This window comes from Podarcis cretensis, assembly GCF_951804945.1.
Source record: "Podarcis cretensis genome assembly, chromosome: 1".
NCBI lineage: Eukaryota > Metazoa > Chordata > Lepidosauria > Squamata > Lacertidae > Podarcis > Podarcis cretensis.
The window spans coordinates 35238657-35259763 of NC_137170.1; the positions used below are offsets into that span (position 1 = coordinate 35238657).

Sequence of the window (21107 nt, forward strand, 5' to 3'; positions counted from 1 at the left end):
CAGTCAGGATTGTGAAGGGAGGGCGGTCTTCCCGGCGCATGCGCGATGTGTTCATTAGGTAAAGCATGGATTTCTCTTCGGCTCGCCAGGCTGTTTTGAACGTGCTGCGGGGTGCGCGGGCGGGGGATCTGCCCCGCCTGCTTCACTGGATGAGAACGACCAGTAAGCAACGTTTCTCCTCGGTTCTTATCAGTTACTCCACTGCCTGTTTCTTCCTGCGCTTGCATTACAGTTTTCTTACGAGCGAGACCTGCAACAAAATGTTGCAGCATGGGGTGTTCTTGTTCAGGATACCCCCCCCCCAATTCAGTCACCCCCAATAATCGGTCAGTATTCAGGGCCCACTGAGTATGCTCAGTCATCGACCAGCTGTTTCGGGCCGTCTTCCCTCCCCTGCCCCAATTTAGTGTGTTACTTTGGGTTCCACCAAGCCTAATGATAGTTTGCATGTTTGATGTTCCCAGTCATTACACCTCTGTAACCAGGTTGTACAAAAGCACAAGGGTCAGGACTGTTTCCTTCATGCTCAGCTTTCTGTCACAGGCATCTGATGGCTGGCATGAGAAGCATGATGCTGGACCTAAGGGCCATGTACTGGTTTTGGAAGCCAATGCAGACTTAAAATAGCATCTGAACAGGTATCTGAAGAAGTGCGCATGCACACAAAAGCTCATACCAATAACAAACTTAGTTGGTCTCTAAGGTGCTACTGGAAGGAATTTTTTTAAAATAGCATGTTCTTCATATTTGGGCTGCAAAATCCTATATTTTGAAGGCAAACCTGAAAACTTGGGGGAAGTTTCCTTTTTTATATCAAGATTCTTTCAGTATGTTGAGTATGTCGCAATACCTGATGAATTTATAACCCTTGGGCAACTTGATCTGTTATTAACAGCCAAAAAGCAAAAATGCATTATCAATATCTGTATGCATTTATTGATCATAACTGCTTATGAGTGCAAGGTATCAATGTTATACCTCTTACCAACATTGATTACCTGTGCTGAAATCACATGTCAGAACACTTCAGACTTACCGTAAGTGTGTGTGTGTGTGTGTGGTGTTGTTGTTGTTGTTGTTGTTTTTACGCGAAGCACAGACTATAAACCAGGGTAAAGGAACCTGTGATCCTTCATATATTGTTGGATTACAAACCCCCTTCACCCCTGATCATTGGCCATGCTGTCTAGGGTTGATGAAAACTGGAAAATTAGCCACATCTGTTCCCCATACCTGGCATAAACTGCAGAAATGTAGGAAAACTTGTCACATAATTCCTTAATATGCATTTATGAATATAACTAATAGTTGAAATTACTCAGCATTAATTAGTGCACATTTGCAGTATGGAAAGCCATTATCTGTTATTTGCTTCATCCCAATAGTTACCATCCTCACAATGTTCGAACCACTGTGTTAGGTTGTTGAAACAGTCATGTTCTCTAACACATGTAAAGCTGGTAATGGGTACATTGCTTCCATCTTGAACCTGAAAACAGTAGTCGTCACAGAACATTTGCCTTACACCAGGCCGAAGAATAAGGGAGCTGGGAGGTAGCATTTTCTTCCAGGATGAATGTCATGGCAAGAGGAAGACTTTTGGCCACAACCACTAACTAAAGAACAAGTAGTATTGGGGAACGTATCCTTCTCCCAAAAAATGCACTGCTCCAACTGTTGGTTTCTTTGGGAGTCTCTGGCCTCTGTTGTTGGCCAAATAAACAGGGATGTGTAGTTTGGGTTATCTTAATATAGACTTTGAGATCATTTGATAAAAATATTTTAAAATAGCATTACAAGTTATCATTTTGGATTCATATTAATAGATGAGATAACCAGCGGGTGATGGATTTGAGTTCAGCACATTGAAAAATATGGAATCATCAACATCAACACAGCCCCTTACTGTACCTGCTTTCCAGGTGTCCCTCTCTTGCACCCTGATTACAGCTGGTGTGAATTTTTTCTCTGGTCAGCTGGTGTTTGGATCTTTGCAGCACTGCCCCACAATGGCATTGTGGTGCTGCTATTAAGAATTATTGGGTGGCTGCATCAGTAAAAGTTTGTGACCAGTCTTGCTTAGAAAACACTAAAATACTTTTTCCTTTCGCATACATAGTATAAGAGAGGAGTTCTACCAAATTACAGAAACCCTATGGTTTTATACCGTAATAGAAATAGACATTGCTATCTTTAGGCAGCTGCTTAGCAACCCTTCCTTCACTGTTGCGCAGTTGGTGTGGTCTTCCCACAAACTGTGAGGTGTATGTTGCTAAATTTACTGATGGCTTAAATTCATTTTTCCCATTATGGTGCAAATGAGCTCAAATACAGCAGAAATAAAGTTTGGAAACAGCACCCTGAAATCATCAGCAATTTATTTATTTATTTATTTATTTATTTATTTATTTATTATATTTGCATCCTATCTTCATGGAGCTTGAGGAGGTAGCAGATATGATTTTCCATCCTTCCATTTTATCCTCAGAAGAACCCTGTGAAGTAGGTTAGACTAAGAGACAGTAACTGACACATGGTCAGCTTCATGGCTGGGGTGTGTGTGGTTTGAGCCCTGGTCTTAGTCCACCACTTTAACTACTACACCACACTGGCTGAACAGATATGAACAAGTATTGAACAGACGACAGGCACTGAATGACTTTAACATCTATGCTGGGCCCACCCTGGGATGGCCAGCTTAGAACTTCATGCGACTATGACAACCATGGGACTTGGCCTGTATACTACTGGCCTGTATTCAGCAGGAAAAACTTTGGATCTGGTCTTTGTTGCTGGGTTAATGATCTGGAATTGAGGGTAATACACCATGTGGTAATACATATTAAGGCCTTCTCTGTGGCGGTACCCCAATTGCAGGATATCCTCTCCCCGGAAACTTGAGTAGCACCAATGCTTTTGGCATTTCAGTTCCAGGGGAAGACCTGGTTGTTTGCCAGTACATTTGTGGGATGTTGGACTGCTGCTGTAATTCTGGGTGTTTTTATGACTGAACTTTTAATGCCATGTTTTTAACCTACACTTAACTATCTGTAATTGCTCTTGTTTTATGTTGTAACCTGCCTGGAATCACATAATGAATTGCAAGCTAAAAATACATTTAATAAAGGGAATATGTAGGCCACCTCTACTTCCATCTCCAAGACAAGGGTAGGTTACCCTTTATCTCAATCATTTTCTCAAGAAACATTTGTGCTGTACGAGTAGTTTGCATATGGGAACGGAGTCTGTGCATATCTGCTGAGAAGGAAAGCCCATCAAATTCAATGGGTTTTACTCCCAGGTAACTCTGCGAAGGATTATAAGCAAGACATGTTGCAGCCTTAGAGAATGCATCCTGTTTCTTTTCTTTCTCCTGAAGGAGAGTTTTACAACTGATGTATTGGGATCCCAGTTTCAGATTTCAGAATTCTGGAGGGCATCTACCCTATTCACCTGGATTTTGGGTGGGGCAGCACGCCTTTGCTGGAGAGACAAAAATAGCCTTTGCTTTGTTCTATTGCCTCTCTGGTTAGTGAAGTAGGTGTCTTGTTTGAGCAGCTGCTTGCAAGCAGCAGGGAAAGAATAGGGTGAGGAGAGTAAAGTCATAGACTGCATGCATGTCATATATTTAAAGCATCTCACTTTCCCCAAAGAATCCTGGGAACTCGTTTATCTGCTCACACTTAACACCCTTAGCAAACTTCAAATTCCAGGATTCTTTGGGGGGGCAGAAATGTATGCAGTCATAGTTTAGGCAGGAAAGCCCCTCAAAACCCATCAATACCAGCTATTGCACATAGATGCTGCCCTCATGTTACTGGTGAATGTTGTCAGCCTACAGTCATAAACTGACACCTGGCATGGGGTGGTAGCTAAGCTGAGGGGAGGTGCCCTCTCTGCTAGAGTATGTATGTTGCATTAAAGGTAAAAGGTAAAGGACCCCTGGACAGTTAAGTCCAGCCAAAGGTGACTATGGAGTGAGGTGCTCATCTTGCTTTTCAGGCCGAGGGAGCTGGCATTTGTCCACTTTCCGGGTCATGTGGGCAGCATGACTAAACCACTTCTGATGCAATGGAACACCATGACAGAAGCCAGGGCGCACAGAAACACCTTTTACTGTACCTTCCTGCCACAGTGGTACCTATTTATCTACTTGCACTGGTGTGTTTTTGAACTGCTAGGTTGGCAGGAGCTGAGCAGAGCAACAGGAACTCGCCCCATTGCGCAGATTTGAACTGCCGACCTTCCGATCAGCAAGCCCAAGAGGCTCAGTGGTTTAGATCACAGCGCCAACTGTGTCCCACGCATCTTATTACCAGGTGCTGGAAACTAAAAGAGAGTCGAGTGTTGTTGCACTCAGGTCCTGTTATATGACTTCCCATGGGTGCCTGGTTGCCCACTGTGAGAACAGGATGCTGGGCTAGATGAGCCACTGGACAGATTCAGCAAGTCTGTTGTTATGATATTTTTATTAGGCCTTGTTTTTCTCTGACCCATAAATTACAACCACAGATTATAAAGGTTTCTTAACATGTCTCTGCTTCCACATTCCATCCATGAAAGGCGATTGCTGCCTCCAGAACCAGGCCCAGGGAGCCAACTCTAGGGTAACTTGGCTATACTTCTCTGCTTGAGAGGGAGGGAGAGAATAAAGCGTGGGTGAATTCTCCCCTTGCTCTGCTGCTCTTGTGGGAGAGAGAGGTTTGGAAGATAGTATTACTTTCTCATAGCAGAGTTAGCACAGTGGTGATTGCTCCAAGCACATTAAAACTCCATTAGATTTTACATCTGCCCTCGTTCACCTTTAAATATTTCCCACAAAATACTTAGGCTAGAATAAATCACAGACACAGCATTGCAAATAAGTGAATATTTTACTCAAGAGTTTCAGCAGTTACATCAAACAACTCTCCATCTGTTGGCAGTAAGGTAAAGAAGAAAAGGTTCCAAAGGAATGACATTTGTCTTCTTACACAAATGAATCATGCAGAAGATGCAGGCTGTAAAATTACTTCAGAGAGATTTTTCATTCATGTGGTTTTTTTTCAGCTGAGAGCCATGCTTGGCTACCAGCTTCTTCAAGGAACACAGGGGTGGGGTGAGGAAGCAAAGGCTGCTGGGAGCCTGCTGATTTCCATCCTTGTTAACTTGTGATCAGAATAACTTTCATGCACGTAAGTGTGCGTCAGCAACTGCATATTACTACAACTTGTCTCTGATATTATTTTCTCTTTATGTGGCAGCACTTGTACACCGTCAGAGATATCATTTTATCTCCTGAGTCCAGAGGCATTTTAGGTTCTGCAGTGTGTTCTGGTATGAAGGGTGTATGGGAGTTCCTATCAGCCTCAAGCCTATCATGGAGGTTTTTGCTGAGCTGAAGGGAAGCAAACAGAATGGCACTTCAGTTCAATTATCTTGGTTTCAATCTAGCTGGCTGAGGGGTGCATTTTTTTCTGTCAAGGTTTTCTGTGTCAGCATGAGGACAGTAAACATGCATATTCAAATTTGAGTCTGTAACCCTTCTTGAAGATCTTGTGGAAGTGGAAAAGAGTTGTTTGCTACCGGAGCACATCTACTGCATCTATATGCTTAGAAAGATGGCTAAAGAAAAAGTTGGCTAATTATAGAGTTGCATCCAATTCCGTGCGAACGAACTTCCCCTGTCTCTCCTCTCACCTGCCTGCGGGCCACCAGTCCTCTTGAACATATTTTAAGAGTTCGCAAGGAGCTGCAGCCAGGAAATCCCACTGTGTGGGAACACTTGCGCAATGGCAACACTGGGTATAACCCATGGTACTTTCTGTAGCCACACTTACAACAGCCACTGAGATAGGAGGATGCATTTTTAGCTCATGTGGGATTTCAGTTCTTGCTGGGTTTTGCCTACCACTTTCATACTGGAGTAACCGCAAGGTTTCAAATTCTTTTTTTTTCTCCCTTAGGAAAAAAAAATCTCCTCAAGATGTTCCTTTAATTGGTAAACTGGGTGGGCCTGTATGACCAGTTTTGCAGTAAAATGCTGGCCTCCACCTTCCTTCTCAAAATACTGTAACTACAAATCATGATGCTTGAAACTACTTTGGGGAGTTACTAAGCTAAGAGAAATTGATTTAAAATAGTCTTAAGGTTCCAACCTTAAAACTGTGTCATAGCAGAATTCTATTGTGTCTGAGCTTTAAGTAGCTGGGTGAAAGGAAGGTGGCAATGTTGCCGGTGCATCTTCAATCCTAACAGTATTCTTCCTGTTTACAGTTCTAGCCAGTCACTGCGTATCAGCCATGCCCACCTTTTAAAAGGCTTTTTGTACTTCTGCCTGCCTCTTGTATCTCAGTGGTCTTGTTTTATCAAGGGAGTTTGCTATTAGAGGCAGTAATTTTCAGGGATGAAGAGGGTAAGCAATAATACAGAAGGTAGCCTGAGCTGAAAAAGTCATCACGTTGCAGAAAATAGCTCTACAGGGAATAAAATGTATATTAACAGCCTGCAGGTCAAATTCTTAGTTTTGGAGACTTTATCACATTGATATTTCATACTGTTGAAGATACCTCATAAATGTCACTACTCAGCTATGCTTTCCCTCCATTTTCCATTATTTTCTCAATTACTGTTCCAACAAACCTTTGCTTATACCTTTTGTCCCAAATATGAAATGTGTTTTAAAATGTACAAGCAAGCAGTTGCATGTTTTTGCCCTTCTTCCAATACTTCAAAAGCATCTTTGATGTTTAAATAGCTAAGTGAATGAAATACGATAACTTTGGGGGGAGCAAAGATTGCCGTGTTGGTAGGTTTCTACATCTTAAAGTAAATCTTAAAATAACCGAGTGCTTTTTGAAATGTAATGTCATCGGCATGTAAATCTGTCGCCTATAGGAAAAATAAGCAACAAAAGTTGTGCAACTGCTCTTCAAATAAAAATCCTGAACATCTGGAATTGTGTGCAAATCACCGTTGCATTAATATTGTTGATGCCTGAGAGTGCCACATGATCATTTATTTATATATACATATATATTTTGTAGATGACTTTGATGAATTCACATCCAGTAATGATGATATTATTCTCAGAAGTATTGCTGAAGATCTTAGAGATTGTTTGCCAAAAGAGGCCATGCTCAGCTCCGAGCACTTTGCTCTCCAAAAAGTAAGTTTAGCCTTTGAGGCCTTCCCGTGTCAGATGGTTTAGTGATTTGGGTCCACCACTAGGGCTATCAGGGACTTCTGTCTGATGCAGGTTGCTGAATGACCTGATTGAATCACTGTCAGAACTTGAGCCCAGGGCATCTGTATTTAACAGCTCAAGAAAGAGAAGAGCAGGGAATAAGCTTTAACTGCTGAAGAAGTGTCCTTGTGCTGATTGGCCCAGTGTAGGTCAGGTGATGCTTGGTCATGCTTAATCATCTAAGCAGCAAAAATAGAATAAAACACTACAAAGCATTGATCAAGTTTTCAAGTTCCCCAGAATTCTTCTTCTGCCTAAATGTTCCTTTGGTGTGTTTTTTTCCCCTATTATGCTCTGAAACATATTTCTTCTCCCTCTATTTCACCTATCTATCCTGAATAAGAGTTTTGAAAAACTCAAAAGTTTGCTCTCTGTGACTTCTCAGTTGATCCTAATAAAAACAGTATACTGCAGTTATTTTTGGATCCCACCTCTCCAGATGAACCAGCATAGCTGGCTGCAATCTTCATTTGTTTTGGGCAAAAATACTGAATTTAGCTGCCTGGGAGAGGGAGCCTAGAATTTCTACTACCTAACAGTGGGACCTGGGTTATGAGGGTTACATGTCCTCTGCCTATGGGGGAGCTAGTTTTGCTTCCATTGGCTCCTCTTAATCAGCTAAAATTAGTCACTATCTTTCCTCATATTACTCCACAATTTCCCCCCTTTTGCTGTTTGCTTTATAACAAAGATAAATATTCCAGCTAGCACTGATGACATATTAAGTATCACACAAGTAAATGCAATCTATCTATCTATCTATCTATCTATCTATCTATCATCTATCTATCTATTTATCTATTTCTCATTTATAGCTGCAGAAACTGCCACCTTCAAAGTGCATCCTTAGTAGACAGCAATGTGGGGTCTCCAAATGAAACGCCTGGCCGTGAATATAACTCATTGATGTAGCAGTATAATATATAATACTGACTCCTTAGACAGAGAAAACATGTTAAATTAGAGGTACAAAATAATGAGGAAACAGGCATAATTTAGATCAAGGGTTCCCAAACTGTGGTTTGTGGACCACCAGTGGTCTGAGAGTTTCCCTCGGGTGTTCCATGGTGTGCCTATAAAAATACAGTTAAAATTCATAGAGCAACCAGCACAGTGCATTATTATTGGTTCAATAGACAGGAAGATCATGAAGTGGCCAGCCAAGACTCACCGCAATTTTCAAGTGGTCCTTTGTGGGGGGAGGGAATTTTGGAACCACTGACTTATGTGCAGTGGAACAGAAAGTCTAGGGCTTAAATTTTGTGCAGCTAGTACTGGGGAAAATGTGCTGATTAATATACATGTTCAGCTTTATGCTTCTCCTTCAGCTGCAACAGCAAACAAAACCCACAGTTCATATTGATGCATTCCTTTATGATGATGACTGTATTGACTCACTGTGTGAAGAAGGGAAGATGAGCAGATATTACTGTCTAATGTGCGGCTCTCACCGGACAGCACCATTAGGTAAGTACATAGATGATGTACTTGGAGGCCAAATGACAGCATTGGTCAATGTGTGCCTATGCAGTTGATCCAATGTTTTTCCCTGAAATCAAATATGGAGTAGCTTCAGGTTTCAGTCAGATGTGGAACTATGCTTTTCAGAGTGAGCTGCGGAAGCATCTACAAGTTACTGTGCTCCCAGATGAAATGGGAAATAAGGTGAAAGTCCATTAAAAAAAGGAAAATGGGTTTGCCTGAATGGCCTTAATTTATATAGTTTATTAACAATAGTAAAGTAATCTCCCTTTCATCTTGTCACAGCAGCTACTATGAAGAAATTATCTTAATGCTGTTGAAGTGAGCTGATTTTCCAGGTTTATTTTGATGCATGCAAGACTTAACATGTGTACATGTATTGTCTTGGAAGACAGCGCTTTGCGTTTTGTAGTTGTTTTTAAAATTTGCAATAAAGTTTATAAAAAAGGAACAAAACCAATAAACATAAATTAACTTTTAATTTTAGTTCAGGTAAATCGGTGGGGTTGTTTATGTCTTAGGTGTAACTTGTAACTAAAATATGTGTGTGTTTATTATACCAACATTAATTTTTCCAATTAAAAGTGTGTTGGCTAAAACCATTGAAGTTGAGCACAAACAGTTCCCTTTAGGGAGAAAGTTCCAAAGTCAGGATGTCACTACAGAGAAGGCCCTAAGTTGCATTCAGGGAATGTCTGGAGGACAGAGCAGACTCACAGCTGCAGGTCCCCCCCTTTCAAGCTCTGTACCGATAGCTGGAATGTAAAAACGAAGCCTGCAGTTGTGCAGAGAAAAGCTTTGTATGTGTAATTAGGAACCCTGCCCTTTGCAAGTTTCTGTTTGCACAGAGAGAGCTCGTCTATATACCAGTTGTGTATGCATCCTAGGCTCTGTTCAGACTTTCAGTTGAACATATGGCATTCTAGGTTGGAGGATATGGTCCTGATTTCCCCACCATGTGTTCATATGTGAAAAGGACTCTAAACTGTTCTTCATTTTGTTCACAATTCTGTTCAAAGAACAACGTGAAGCAGACCCATAGCACTTACTAGACAGTTAAGATCTCACAGAGTATCATTTAAACCGTTTACTCTTCAGTAGTTGCACTTAATTTATGCTATATTACTTAAAATTGAGTGGGAAATGTGTCCAGTTCTACAGTCTCACCCTGTATTATTAAGGTTATTTTTTAAGTAAAGAAATACAAGATTGTGTCCAGTTTGATGTTTTACTCAAAATTATAAAGATGTGAATGTGGTGGGGAATATTATTCTCAGCAGACAAGTGGAAAAATGATAATTCTTGTTGGAAAGGTGTTTTAATCCATGTTCTACTAAACATTTGACAGTGTTTGATGATTGTTCCAGCAAGGTTGCATATTTAAAATTATTTTGCTCTTCTTTCCCAGAGTTCATTTCTCATTCCTTTTCCATCTCGGAACTGAAGTTTCTCTTTCGGCATGTACTGCCTGATCTGACAGGAAAGGTGGTGGTTGACATTGGTTCCAGACTTGGTGCGGTCCTCTTTGGGGTAAAACCCAGTCCAGGAATTTGTTAACAATTTCCTGTGATGTATCTTTTTTCCTGTTCCTGGTGGTTATTCTATGCTTCTGTGCTATGTGTTGTCCTGCAGATACACCGTTTAATGTTATAACCTACCTTGCTCAAAATCTTATTCAAAACATGAGTGGTGTATTACTGTACATCTTACTCCAAACCGAGATGTGATATGACTACATTCTCTTCTCTAAGCCAGAAAGATACGGGTGCAATGACATATTACAGCCACTTTGTTATTATAACTGCTCGATAAGTCTCTGGATGAGGAGGAGGGTTGGGCTTGTGATACAGTGGTGCCTCGCAAGACGAAATTAATCCGTTCCGTGAGGCCCTTCATATAGCGGTTTTTTCGTCTTGCAAAGCAAGCCCATTGACAGCTTAGCGGATTAGCGCTATTAGCGGTTTAGCGGCTTTTAGCGGATCAGCTGATAAGCGGCTTTTAGCGGATCCGCTGATAAGCGGCTTAGCGGCTTAGGAAAAGGGGGGGAAAGGGGGGGAAAACCCGCAGGAACCTGCAAGACATTTCGTCTTGCGAAGCAAGCCCATAGGGAAATTCGTTTTGCGAAGCGCCTCCAAAACGGAAAACCCTTTCGTCTAGCGGGTTTTCCGTCTTGCGAGGCGTTCGTCTTGCGGGGCACCACTGTACTTTTTTTGAGTTTTGGGCAAATCCAGCTAAGGTTTCTTCATCCCGCTCAATAGTTAAAAGAATTGTTTCAGCAGTTTATAGGAAATAGATATCAGGAAGCCATTGCCCAGGTTCAGTTTTGCAGTCATGTTTTGCTTCACCATAAAGTTGACATCTGTGTATAATTTTGGTTCTCAAACTTTGTGTGTGCCTTCGTAGGCTACAGCCTTAGGGAAGAGCTGGAATTTAATATTAGAGCACAGGCCTCAGACACTGAACAGCTTCTGCAAGTCAGTGTAGATACTTCAAAAGATCTAAGACAGCCTCATATTTTAATATGTTCCCCTTGTTACCAAGAAAAATCAGCAGTTGCTTACCTAGCTAAACTCTTCCTTATCAGAGACTACAGAGAAAGTCTACTACTCCTCCCAATTATGTAGTATCATCAGGTAATGTCTGTGTTGCTTAAGCAAGATTTTGGCTTGTCTCCTGCCTGAACCTGAATTTGTTATAGTCAGTTCTTTGGTTACTGTTGTTGTATTATCTTATGGTTTGATTGACTGACATTGATCCCTTTAGTGCTCCTTCAGATTTAGGAAGGCAGGATAAAAACCCCTTAATAAATAAACAAAAGACGAGCATAGGACCATAGCATTTTATCAAAAGGTCTTAAGAAGCTCTTTAAAAATACCAAGCTGCCCCCATGGGCATAATCTTGATCAGAAAGGGGAGCTTTTTTTCCCTTGGAATACCTTCCTAGATGCTCTGACCACTTGTGTTAAGGATCCAGTTATTTCTTGGCATTCCCTTTTTTCCTGGAATAACAAATGAAGTAGATGCAGTGTCAATTTTTGCTAAATTTATCTTAAATTAGAAACACCTGTTAACATTTGGAAAGCTGAAGCACTTTATGGTGTTAAAAATGGAATATATCCTCCAGATAAAGCATAACTCATATTTTTAAAAATAGTTCTTTTCATCATATTCTTTGCTTCTATTTATAGAAGTGGCAATCTGCCATATTTAATCTGAATAGACTGTTTTTATAGCCAGATGGTTAAGAGTTTTAGAAAGCTGTAATAGTTATCATTTAGGGGCATCTTAATATGTGGGTTTCTAGCATTTGTCATGTTAAATCCATATAAGTTGATCAAGCTTCTTGTGAAACATTTATTCTAATTTATAAGATAAATTATTATGGCAGGGTAGACTTTCTATTGTAGGGCTAAACACTATTTTGAGCACTTGCTACCAAGCCCTCTGGAACAGGGCCTGAAACTTTCTAAGATTCTTACAATCTCATCTTATATATATATATAAAATTCAGTAAAGTTTAACATTTCATTTCAGTCCACCTATATATATATCTGTCTATCTACACTGGCTTTTCTTTTAGGGCTACTTTTATAGCTCAGCGTCTCAGATCTATGGTGTTGAAATGAATGCAGACTTTTGCCGGTTGCAGGAAGTTATCATTGCAAAATACCAACTTCATGGAAGAATAAAGGTAGTAACGTATTTCTTAGTTTGTTTTATTTACAGAGAGATTTTGAACTAGCAAGTCAATATTCATAGAAAAATAATGTCACTGGAGTTGCAATATCTTCGCAGTCATGCACATACCTGGTAGGATACCTCAAATAGTTGAAGTTTATAAATGTTTTTGACTGAAACCATCATGTGATTCAAACCAACTCCATAGCAGCCTGTACACTCAGATCTGGAGTTAAACAGAGGCTGGAGGATATTCAATATTAATAATATTGAAACAATTAAAAAGATTTAAGATGATTTTAAGGTTTTCCCATGACCAACCAACAAGAACAGAATAATAGTATTTAGTATTTGTATAATCAGATGTTCCAAGCACTTTATGTGTGCTATCTTGTGGTAATACATATAATTCAATAAGAAAGGTCAGTATTTTTACACCCATATTGCAAATGGGGAGGCTGAGGCCAAGAGTAAGAGGTTTGCTTAGGGTCAGGGTCAGGGAACCTCTGGCCTGCGGACCAACCTTAGCCCACCAAGTGTCCCGTTGGGCCTGTGAGACCATTTTGGACAAAGCAGCCATCAAGCAGCTGGTTGTCAGGAGTCATTAAAATGCTGTGCAAAGCAGGAACCCAGCACAAAGCAGTATCACCCCCCCAATCAGCTGATAAGATGGGAGGTAGCACTTCCTTGATCCAGTTGTTCTCGCCACCCTTTCGTTTCAGTAGCTGTTTCACTGCTGAAATAAATTGGGTGGGGAAGTCTTAGGTAGGATTCACCAAATGCACCCCATCAGCGGAAGCCCTGTGCAAAGCCTTCTGCTTGTGCAAGATGACGTTTTCCTCCTTTATGCCACTGCACCTTCAAAAAATGGCTTTGTGGGGGGAGAACCCCCAGAACAGTGGGGGGAAGGGGCTAATTTCAGTATTTGAGATTGTTGCCAGATGTTCTTTCATGTTAGAAGCTTACAGATTTTCCCCCTTCAGGTACTTCATGCAGACATTTGTACTCAGGCGTCACTTCTTCAGAATGCTGACATTGTTGTGATGAATAATGTTTTTGAATATTTCCTTGACAGCTCGGAACAGGCCAGGTAAGATGTGTGTTCGTGAATTTTTTAGAAACTAGGAATACATTCCTGAGGATACGTTTAGACTTACATATGTTTCTCCTCTTTTAAAATGCTAGAATTGAAATGTATATGTAAGAAAAACGTAAGTTCCAGACTCTCAAACTCAAGTAGTTATTATGAAGCAAGTCGTTTAAGCGATATATGACACATTTAATGTCAACTAATAATGGAGTCCAGTGGACCATATTAGAAAACCTGGAAACTGATGGTGATCCTATAAGTGCAAAAGTAAAAAATGAAGCTACCAGGCAGTTAACAACCTATGAGAAAATAATAGTGGGAGGAAACATAGTGGCGTAATGTCTAATTTCATCCATGCACAAAATTATTACAGAGGTACAATTTTGCCCACAGCAAAATTTAAGAAGTTGGTGGGTGGTAAATTGGAATTTAGACATAGAGGAAGAAGAGTGGAATAAATTATGGATGTAAGAGCCATGCAAATCCCTATCAGCAACAACAAGGAAAAGAGCTCTCAATATAGTTGTTAAACTACAACACCTACCAGCCCCAACCAGCATGGCCAGGAGGTTGGAGTGTTTTAGTCCCCCACAGCTGGAAGGCCACAGGTTTCACATCCCTGTCCTCGCAGCAGCTGTGATAATAGTTGCCTCAAATAAGAGCCAGCCAACTTCCTCTCCTGTTATGCAGTGGCAGATATGTGACATTGCCTGAGGCTGGGATTGCAGCCATTATTTGGTACAAGTTCCTTGACCCAATTCCAGGCAATTCAATTAACACATACACTGTGACCCTGGATGACCCATTCTACAATGTTTGGTAAGCCCCACTAACCCTATAGGCTTTTGGGGATGGGACAAGGGGCTGTAGGATGGAAAGGGAAAATCCATTGTATTGAGGTGCCTTGTGCTTATGCGGTGGTAGCTGCAACCTGTTATAAACATTGGTAGTATTTCTTTTTGTATTTTTCAAAAAAAAGATGTTTTATAAATCTGGTTAATATTATTTTCCACAAACAGTGGGGTACACTCCATAATAATACTGTACTATAAAATAATTTTGCATATATGTCAGGCACATATCAAAGAGGCTGTAATGCTCATGCAGGCCAAGCTAAGCTTCTAGTATTTTTCTCTCAGAGCACAAACGCCAAATGATGGATGATAATAACTACACTTTGTTGGAACATGTTAGTTCGTGCTAAGCAAGTAATTTTCCATAAGGGTTGCACAAGCAAGTGAAATCTAAACTTACTTTCCCCTAGATCCTGGAAATTTATCAGGCAAAATGTAAGAAAGAAAGGTTCCTTATTAGTGACGTTGCCAAGCCTTGAGAAGTCTCTTTCGGAGCTTCAGGTAAGTAGTTATTTCTCAAACTTTTCTGCAGTCAAGTCTCTCCTTTTTATGGAAAAAGCTTTTTTGAGATGTGCAACAGAAGCCCTCCTTGTGTGTCCAGCTCCTAGATCCGTGAGGTTGGTGGCAAGAGAGAGAACCATGGAGGTCCCATGGCTTCCTGCCAGTAGGTCTCATATTTGGTACTTTGGGAAGATCTGAGCATAGTTCTAGCAAACTGCCTGTTTCTCCCCTCAGGTTCTTAATGATTATACCTGTGAGAAAGAAGGACTGGGGTGGGGGGAAGCAACATGTGTCAATGGCAAGATGAAAATGTGATTTTGATCAGTTCACTGAGGGCCACAGTACTATCATTTGCAATGATATCGTTGAGTGAGATAGCAATGTGTGAATACTACCAATACTGCAGTCCCAAATCCGTCACAAGATACTGAAAACACACATGTACATTGCAAACCTTACCTATGTTAGTCCTGCAGCAGAATAATATTTTATTTTGATAACCTTTTATTACCTGCCTTCATCAGTAATCAAGAGGTCTGCCTGCACTGGAAAGCAGGTGCAAATATGAAATTTTAATTTCTTTTCAGGTCGACATTCAGCTCAGCCAATGGGTGGAAGCTCTGCCGTTGGACTACGATGTGTTTTTCGAAGAAATTGCTGATAGAGAAGCGCTTGAACAAATTCACTTGTACAGAATTCTCTAATATAAATGTGTACTGACATTGAAATTGCATTGAATTGCAGTTCTACAGTTCTTTTTCAAGAATTCTTATTTTTATTCCTGTTTTTCATAATGCAAACACATAAACAATGAGCAATAAGAATAACCCAATCAGAGGGGCATACAAAAGCTCAAATAAAGTTCTTCTTTTGATATATCTATTTTTGTCAGTTGAGTGAGTCCTTCCATAAAGAGCCATGAGTTGTCGGTAGGGTTGGAGTTGAGTGTGAGGAGGGCACAAATGATATAAAGCTGAACCTTATTGTATCAAAGTCACTTTCTTGTCCTCTGCCATTTTTTTGTCTGCTACTAAGGGATCCCAAGCCCTCCTTGTTTGGTTCATACAATACAATTTTTGATAACCAGGATATTTTGCCATTGTGTATAAATTAATTAGTAGGATTTTGTTTTGTTTTTTTGCCAGTTTTGAATCTTGTTGTGAGTTAGTGGTATGGGTAGTACTTGGAATAAGTATGTCAGTGGAGGTAATGTATTCATTTTGATTGTTGCAATCTTGCTTAACCTTGCTATATTTAATTTTGACCAGTTCATAAGCTTCTTTTATATCTTCCATGATAAAGGATTATAGTTAAATTTTTCTATTGGTTTTTAATTATTAGGTATAAAAATTTCAATGTATTTTATAATGTGTTGATATGCCTGTTTGTTCTGTGCTTTCTGTGTTTATATTCCTTATATGACTGATTTCTTTCCAGGTTTGTGAACAATAGTAAGATGTCATCTGCAAACATGCCTATTTTATGTTGTGTGTTGTTACTGAAACTACCTGATAATAGTTTGATCTGATCTGATTTTGATTGCTAACAAAGGGGAGAGTTCAACATCCATATGCATGGCCCCACTTGCTGTTTGGGTGGTATTCTCCATTTTGATGGATCATTGATACTATCCCCTAATGCATGGGTACGCAAACTAAGGCACGGGGGCCAGATCTGGCCCAATTGCCTTCTAAATCCGGTCCACGGACATTCTGGGAATCAGCGTGTTTTTACATGAGTAGAATGTGTGCTTTTACTTAAAATGCATCTCTGGGTTATTTGTGGGGCATAGGAATTCGTTCATTCCCCCCACCCCCCAAAAAATATAGTCCAGCCCCCCACAAGGTCTGAGGGACAGTGGACCCGGCCCCCTGCTGAAAAAGTTTGCTGACCCCTGCGTCTAATGCTTTTATTACTGCATTCCATTTAGAAACTAGATCATTGTGCATTTTAGTTATATATTCAGGAGCTATTGTCTCTTTTTGGGTAGTTTTTAAGACTTTTACTCATATCAGGACCTATTGTTCCTTCTTCAGTTAATGTGTCACTTACCCCTCATTCTCTGATAGCAACATAGCTGTGAAGATTTCTTTATTTATTCAGAGATGTGGCGGATACCATTCCTTGTGATCTTTGCTGATAAAGTTTTGAGGAGGACCAATGAGTAAGTGTATTAAATTGTATATTTAATGCTGTTCAAGAGTCAGGAGCTCAGAGTTAACCTGCCATCTTTGGTGGTGATGTCAGCACCACCCAGTTCTACACTGTCAAGATAAAATATGTGGAAAGCAAGAAATATATTCTTCTTTATGTAAATGAGGAAAGATTTTAAACAGAACCTGCCCGGTTTATTTCAAATTAGGATTGTTAATTACTTTTGTCCCTGGTTAAAGAACTGTGGAAATGCTGCCTTTACCAAGTTCTAAAATAGTTCCCCCCCCTTTTTTTTGGACTAGAATTATTTTCACTTGTCCCTAGTGTTTAAATATATGGTACTTAGCAGAGGTGACTCTTCTTATGTACTGCATCTTGTTTTAAAGGGCTTACCAAAAAAAAAATTCTCTAGGGAATGCCTTTTTTGCTAGCTTCTCAGCATTAAAACCAGAACTGAAGACAGTTGTTGTAATCCAAAGGTTGGAAGCCTTATACCACAAGCAGATCATTCAGATGATGATCTGACTTTTCTTTGCACATGTTTCATGCATACATACCTGCATTTTCAGTCGGTTTATTCTGCTGATTGCCATCCACACCAGTGGGCAGATCAAATATTACCAGCCTTGAGTCACAATTGGCCAAATTGAGGCTTTTGCTTTTGGGGGAAGATGCAGTATCAATTTACGTTTGGTTTTATAAATAAAATACTTACTTTTATTTCATAAAATTTATATACTGCTTGATTGTGAAAAACAAAACAAAACATGAAAGCAAGTGGGGGGGGAACCCCCCGTCAAATACTAAGGTCTGGAGCAAGTGTAATAATTACCTAACTAAAAGGTAAAGGGACCCCTGACCATTAGGTCCAGTCGTGGATGACTCTGGGGTTGCGGCGCTCATCTCGCTTTATTGGCCTAGGGAGCCGGCGTACAGCTTCTGGGTCATGTGGGTAGCATGACTAAGCCGCTTCTGGCGAACCAGAGCAGTGCATGGAAATGCCGTTTACCTTCCCGCTGGAGCAGTACCTATTTATCTACTTGCACTTTGACGTGCTTTCGAACTGCTAGGTTGGCAAGAGCTGGGACCAAGCAACGGGAGCTCACCTCGTCGCTATGTATTTACTTTATTCTTTAAAAACTTGATGTCCATACTATAGTTGTAGTCTCAGTGTTCTCCCACACGTACTGCGTGGTGTTGACAAAACAGCTCCCTTAGCCAAATTGTTAAAATTTGAATGTGCCATCAACATGTAAAAACTGATGGAGCTAAGCTCCCTTGTGTTTTTTGGACTGCCAGAAATAAAGCTTCCGCACCACAGATTATAACAGGTTATTTTTAATCATTACACAGTAAAAGGACATTGGATTAATTTTTTTTTTAATATAGCTTTGTATTTTGATAGCTAAAGTGTTGTGAGCACACTGCAAAAACTTGTGTGCGTGAACAGCACCAATCCCAAAATAAACTCACATCTGGAAGCATCCTGATTTTTCCCTTCGAGTCTGATTTTCATGTGACAGTTGGGTGTAGGTTGATTACTGAACTACATTTAAAAGGTGTGGGGAATGTAGGAAGCATGCAAGAACAGGCAAGCGTGCATACGAAGTAAATGCTGTTTTACTTTTGAATAGGAGGAAGCGACAAAATATATCTTGTAGCTCAAGTATAAGAAGGTGCTTGAAACAGTGTTCACATGGATGAAAGATACCCAGGCACTTCTTATTAAAGACAAGGCCAAAGACACAGGCCTAAGTTTATATTACCACAGCCAAGGGCATCTGTGTGACGATCCTGCCACAATTTAAGGTGGAGTTCCCTGAAGCAGAGAACTTTCACAACATTGCATGAGAAACTGGGAACATGAGCCACATCTGCCTTACTCCATAACTGCTTTTAACTAAAGAAGAAGACAGTAAGTAACAGTGCAATCCCAGCACATCTAGTTTGCCGCTTGTATATAACCCAAGCTGTGTTCTTGATTAATGGCTAATAATAATAGATAATAGTAATAATAATTTATCTATTAATTTAATAACCAACAACAAAGACATTGCATTAATCCACTAAGAATCATACTGCATTTTACTAATCCCTAAAACACAGACATATGTGATTAGGAATTTATGGGGGCTAGCTCAACACGTATTTCTTGTATTTATTATAATCCTACCACTAGATGGCATTCAAAACATTAAGGTCCACATTTTCGGAAGCAGGTGCTAGCCTTTGGCTTTAAATGTCATTTGTGAAATGGCCTCAAGCTTTCATTGAGCCTCTAATATGATGTGTTACAGCCATCAAGAAATGAATATTGGACTTGACAATTTCCTTTTCTAGCCACTTATGGAGGAAAAGTGCCCTCTCTAGCCCACCTGCTTAAAAAAAAAATGCTTCAGCCCAATGCTTATACATAACTTTTTATATTATATGGTGGGTGTTGAGATAAGCAACTACCTAAAAAAAGGGGGGGGAGGAGGAAACAAACCATTTAGGATATGGGGAAGAACTACAGTGCTGGGAGACACTGCCCCACTGAAACTCATTTGTTGAAAATATGAAATTACATGAAGTGAGTACATTACAGATGAACCAAAGGCAAGTGAAGAACATAGTGGCCAGTCTAATTCTCGTTTCTTGTTCAGTGAGGGATGTCTTGATCCTTTTTATGTAGGGTGTGTTTGGAGTGTGTGTGTGTGTGTGTGTGTGTGTGTGTGTGTGTGTGTAAAATGGCTTTTTGTGAGGCAAATACAACCTGGGAAGAAGATATCTGTGCAGGACAACTCCCATATGAAACTGCTTAGCACTGCAGCCACCTTTTGAAATGAGGTGTAGTGACATGAAAGAGGGGCTTTTTAGTAGCAGCATCTCTTGAACTCATTTTACCCATTCTTTTAATGGTTTTTAGTGAATTTGTTGACCCCTTTAATCTTCTGGGCCAGCTCAAAAGTACAGTGTAGTTTAAGCTTATTCTATTAGCAATATCTGCCCTGACTAAGGTGAAACCATTTACTTCTCTAAGAGGCCTTTTTGTTCCCTTCCAAAACTGAGCATAGACAAGGGAGACTGACGAAGATTTCCTATCTTTGAAATCTTCTTTGGCGATCACCTGTAGCAGAGTAAGATTGACTTCCATGAACACTATTTTAACAGTGTGTCCATTACTGTGGAGGCCAATTCTGGATATATCTTTGAAATATCCATATGCTACCACCACTGTTGGCCCTCAAGAAGGTTTAATAACACTATTTATTACAACAAGAATAGCGGCAAAAAGAGGAAAAGCAACATAAATCATTAAAACTATACAGAGCTAAAAGATTATAATGTAATCATGTAACAAATGTGCCAGAGGAACAGATTCCATAGACTAGGAGCAACCGCAGGAAAAGGCTTTTATCTTTAATCTCACCTCTAAAAACCAAGGCATTTTAGCAAAAGAGCTTAGCACAAGGACAGGTTCAAATTCAAATTGGAGTGGGAGACTATTGCTAACTGCTCTACTCATTCACACTTAAGAAGGTTTAACTATTGTTATGAGTTTGGTTGAACTGATTAGAATGAATAGGCTTATCTTTTTTCCCTGACATCCCTCATGGATTAGCAGAGAGTTGACAAAAAGGTGAACTGTTCCTTGAGGGATTGAAACTTCTACCTTTTGGAAAGTGATATCCTCAAGGACAACACAAAACCTTTTGCCCGAAGCAGAGCACCAGAAGGCACCACAAATCTGCACCCACGCCCCTAGTCATGGTTCATGGTTCCCAAAGGCTGTTCAAGTTATTTTGGCACCTGAGGCAAAAAGTTTTAAAGTGCGTTTCACCCTCCCAGCAATAAGAATACAGTAATAAATGAGGTAACCAACAATTGACTGACTTTAAATGACACCCACAGCCAGCAACCTTAGATAGTCACGCCCTCTATCTAATGGTAAGATCAACCTTGATTGTCCCCCAGTTTGTAGGAGAGACAGAAAAATATATTTTGCTGTTAGAATTTGAACACAGAGGCAGTCTGAAGCTGGAGTTGGGTAAAACTAGCATTCAACCCCACCCCAGGGGGGGTCCACTTAGTTGTTGGGAATACTTCCCAGTTTCCTTTGGGTTTATCCCTTGCTATGAGT

General features: G+C 40.3%; 1 protein-coding gene across 1 annotated transcript; it reads left to right on the forward strand.

Moving 5' to 3' along the window:
* The first annotated feature begins 25 nt into the window (after positions 1-25).
* On the forward strand, positions 26-15709 carry LOC307203956 (uncharacterized protein). The gene is made up of 8 exons (XM_079955273.1): positions 26-162; positions 7026-7147; positions 8554-8692; positions 10116-10237; positions 12288-12398; positions 13369-13475; positions 14740-14830; positions 15418-15709. The coding sequence occupies exons 1-8, from the start codon at positions 66-68 to the stop codon at positions 15532-15534; spliced, it is 906 nt and encodes a 301-aa protein (XP_079811399.1). The 5' UTR covers positions 26-65; the 3' UTR covers positions 15535-15709.
* Positions 15710-21107: the final 5398 nt, after the last annotated feature.

Excerpts from the sequence above, each read along its gene's own strand:
- LOC307203956 (XM_079955273.1), top strand. The coding sequence starts at position 66 with ATGGATTTCTCTTCGGCTCGCCAGGCTGTTTTGAACGTGCTGCGGGGT. Across the intron at positions 10,238-12,287 it reads TTGGTGCGGTCCTCTTTGGG|GGCTACTTTTATAGCTCAGC; the intron begins GTAAAACCCAGT and ends CTTTTCTTTTAG. Across the intron at positions 12,399-13,368 it reads AACTTCATGGAAGAATAAAG|GTACTTCATGCAGACATTTG; the intron begins GTAGTAACGTAT and ends TTCCCCCTTCAG.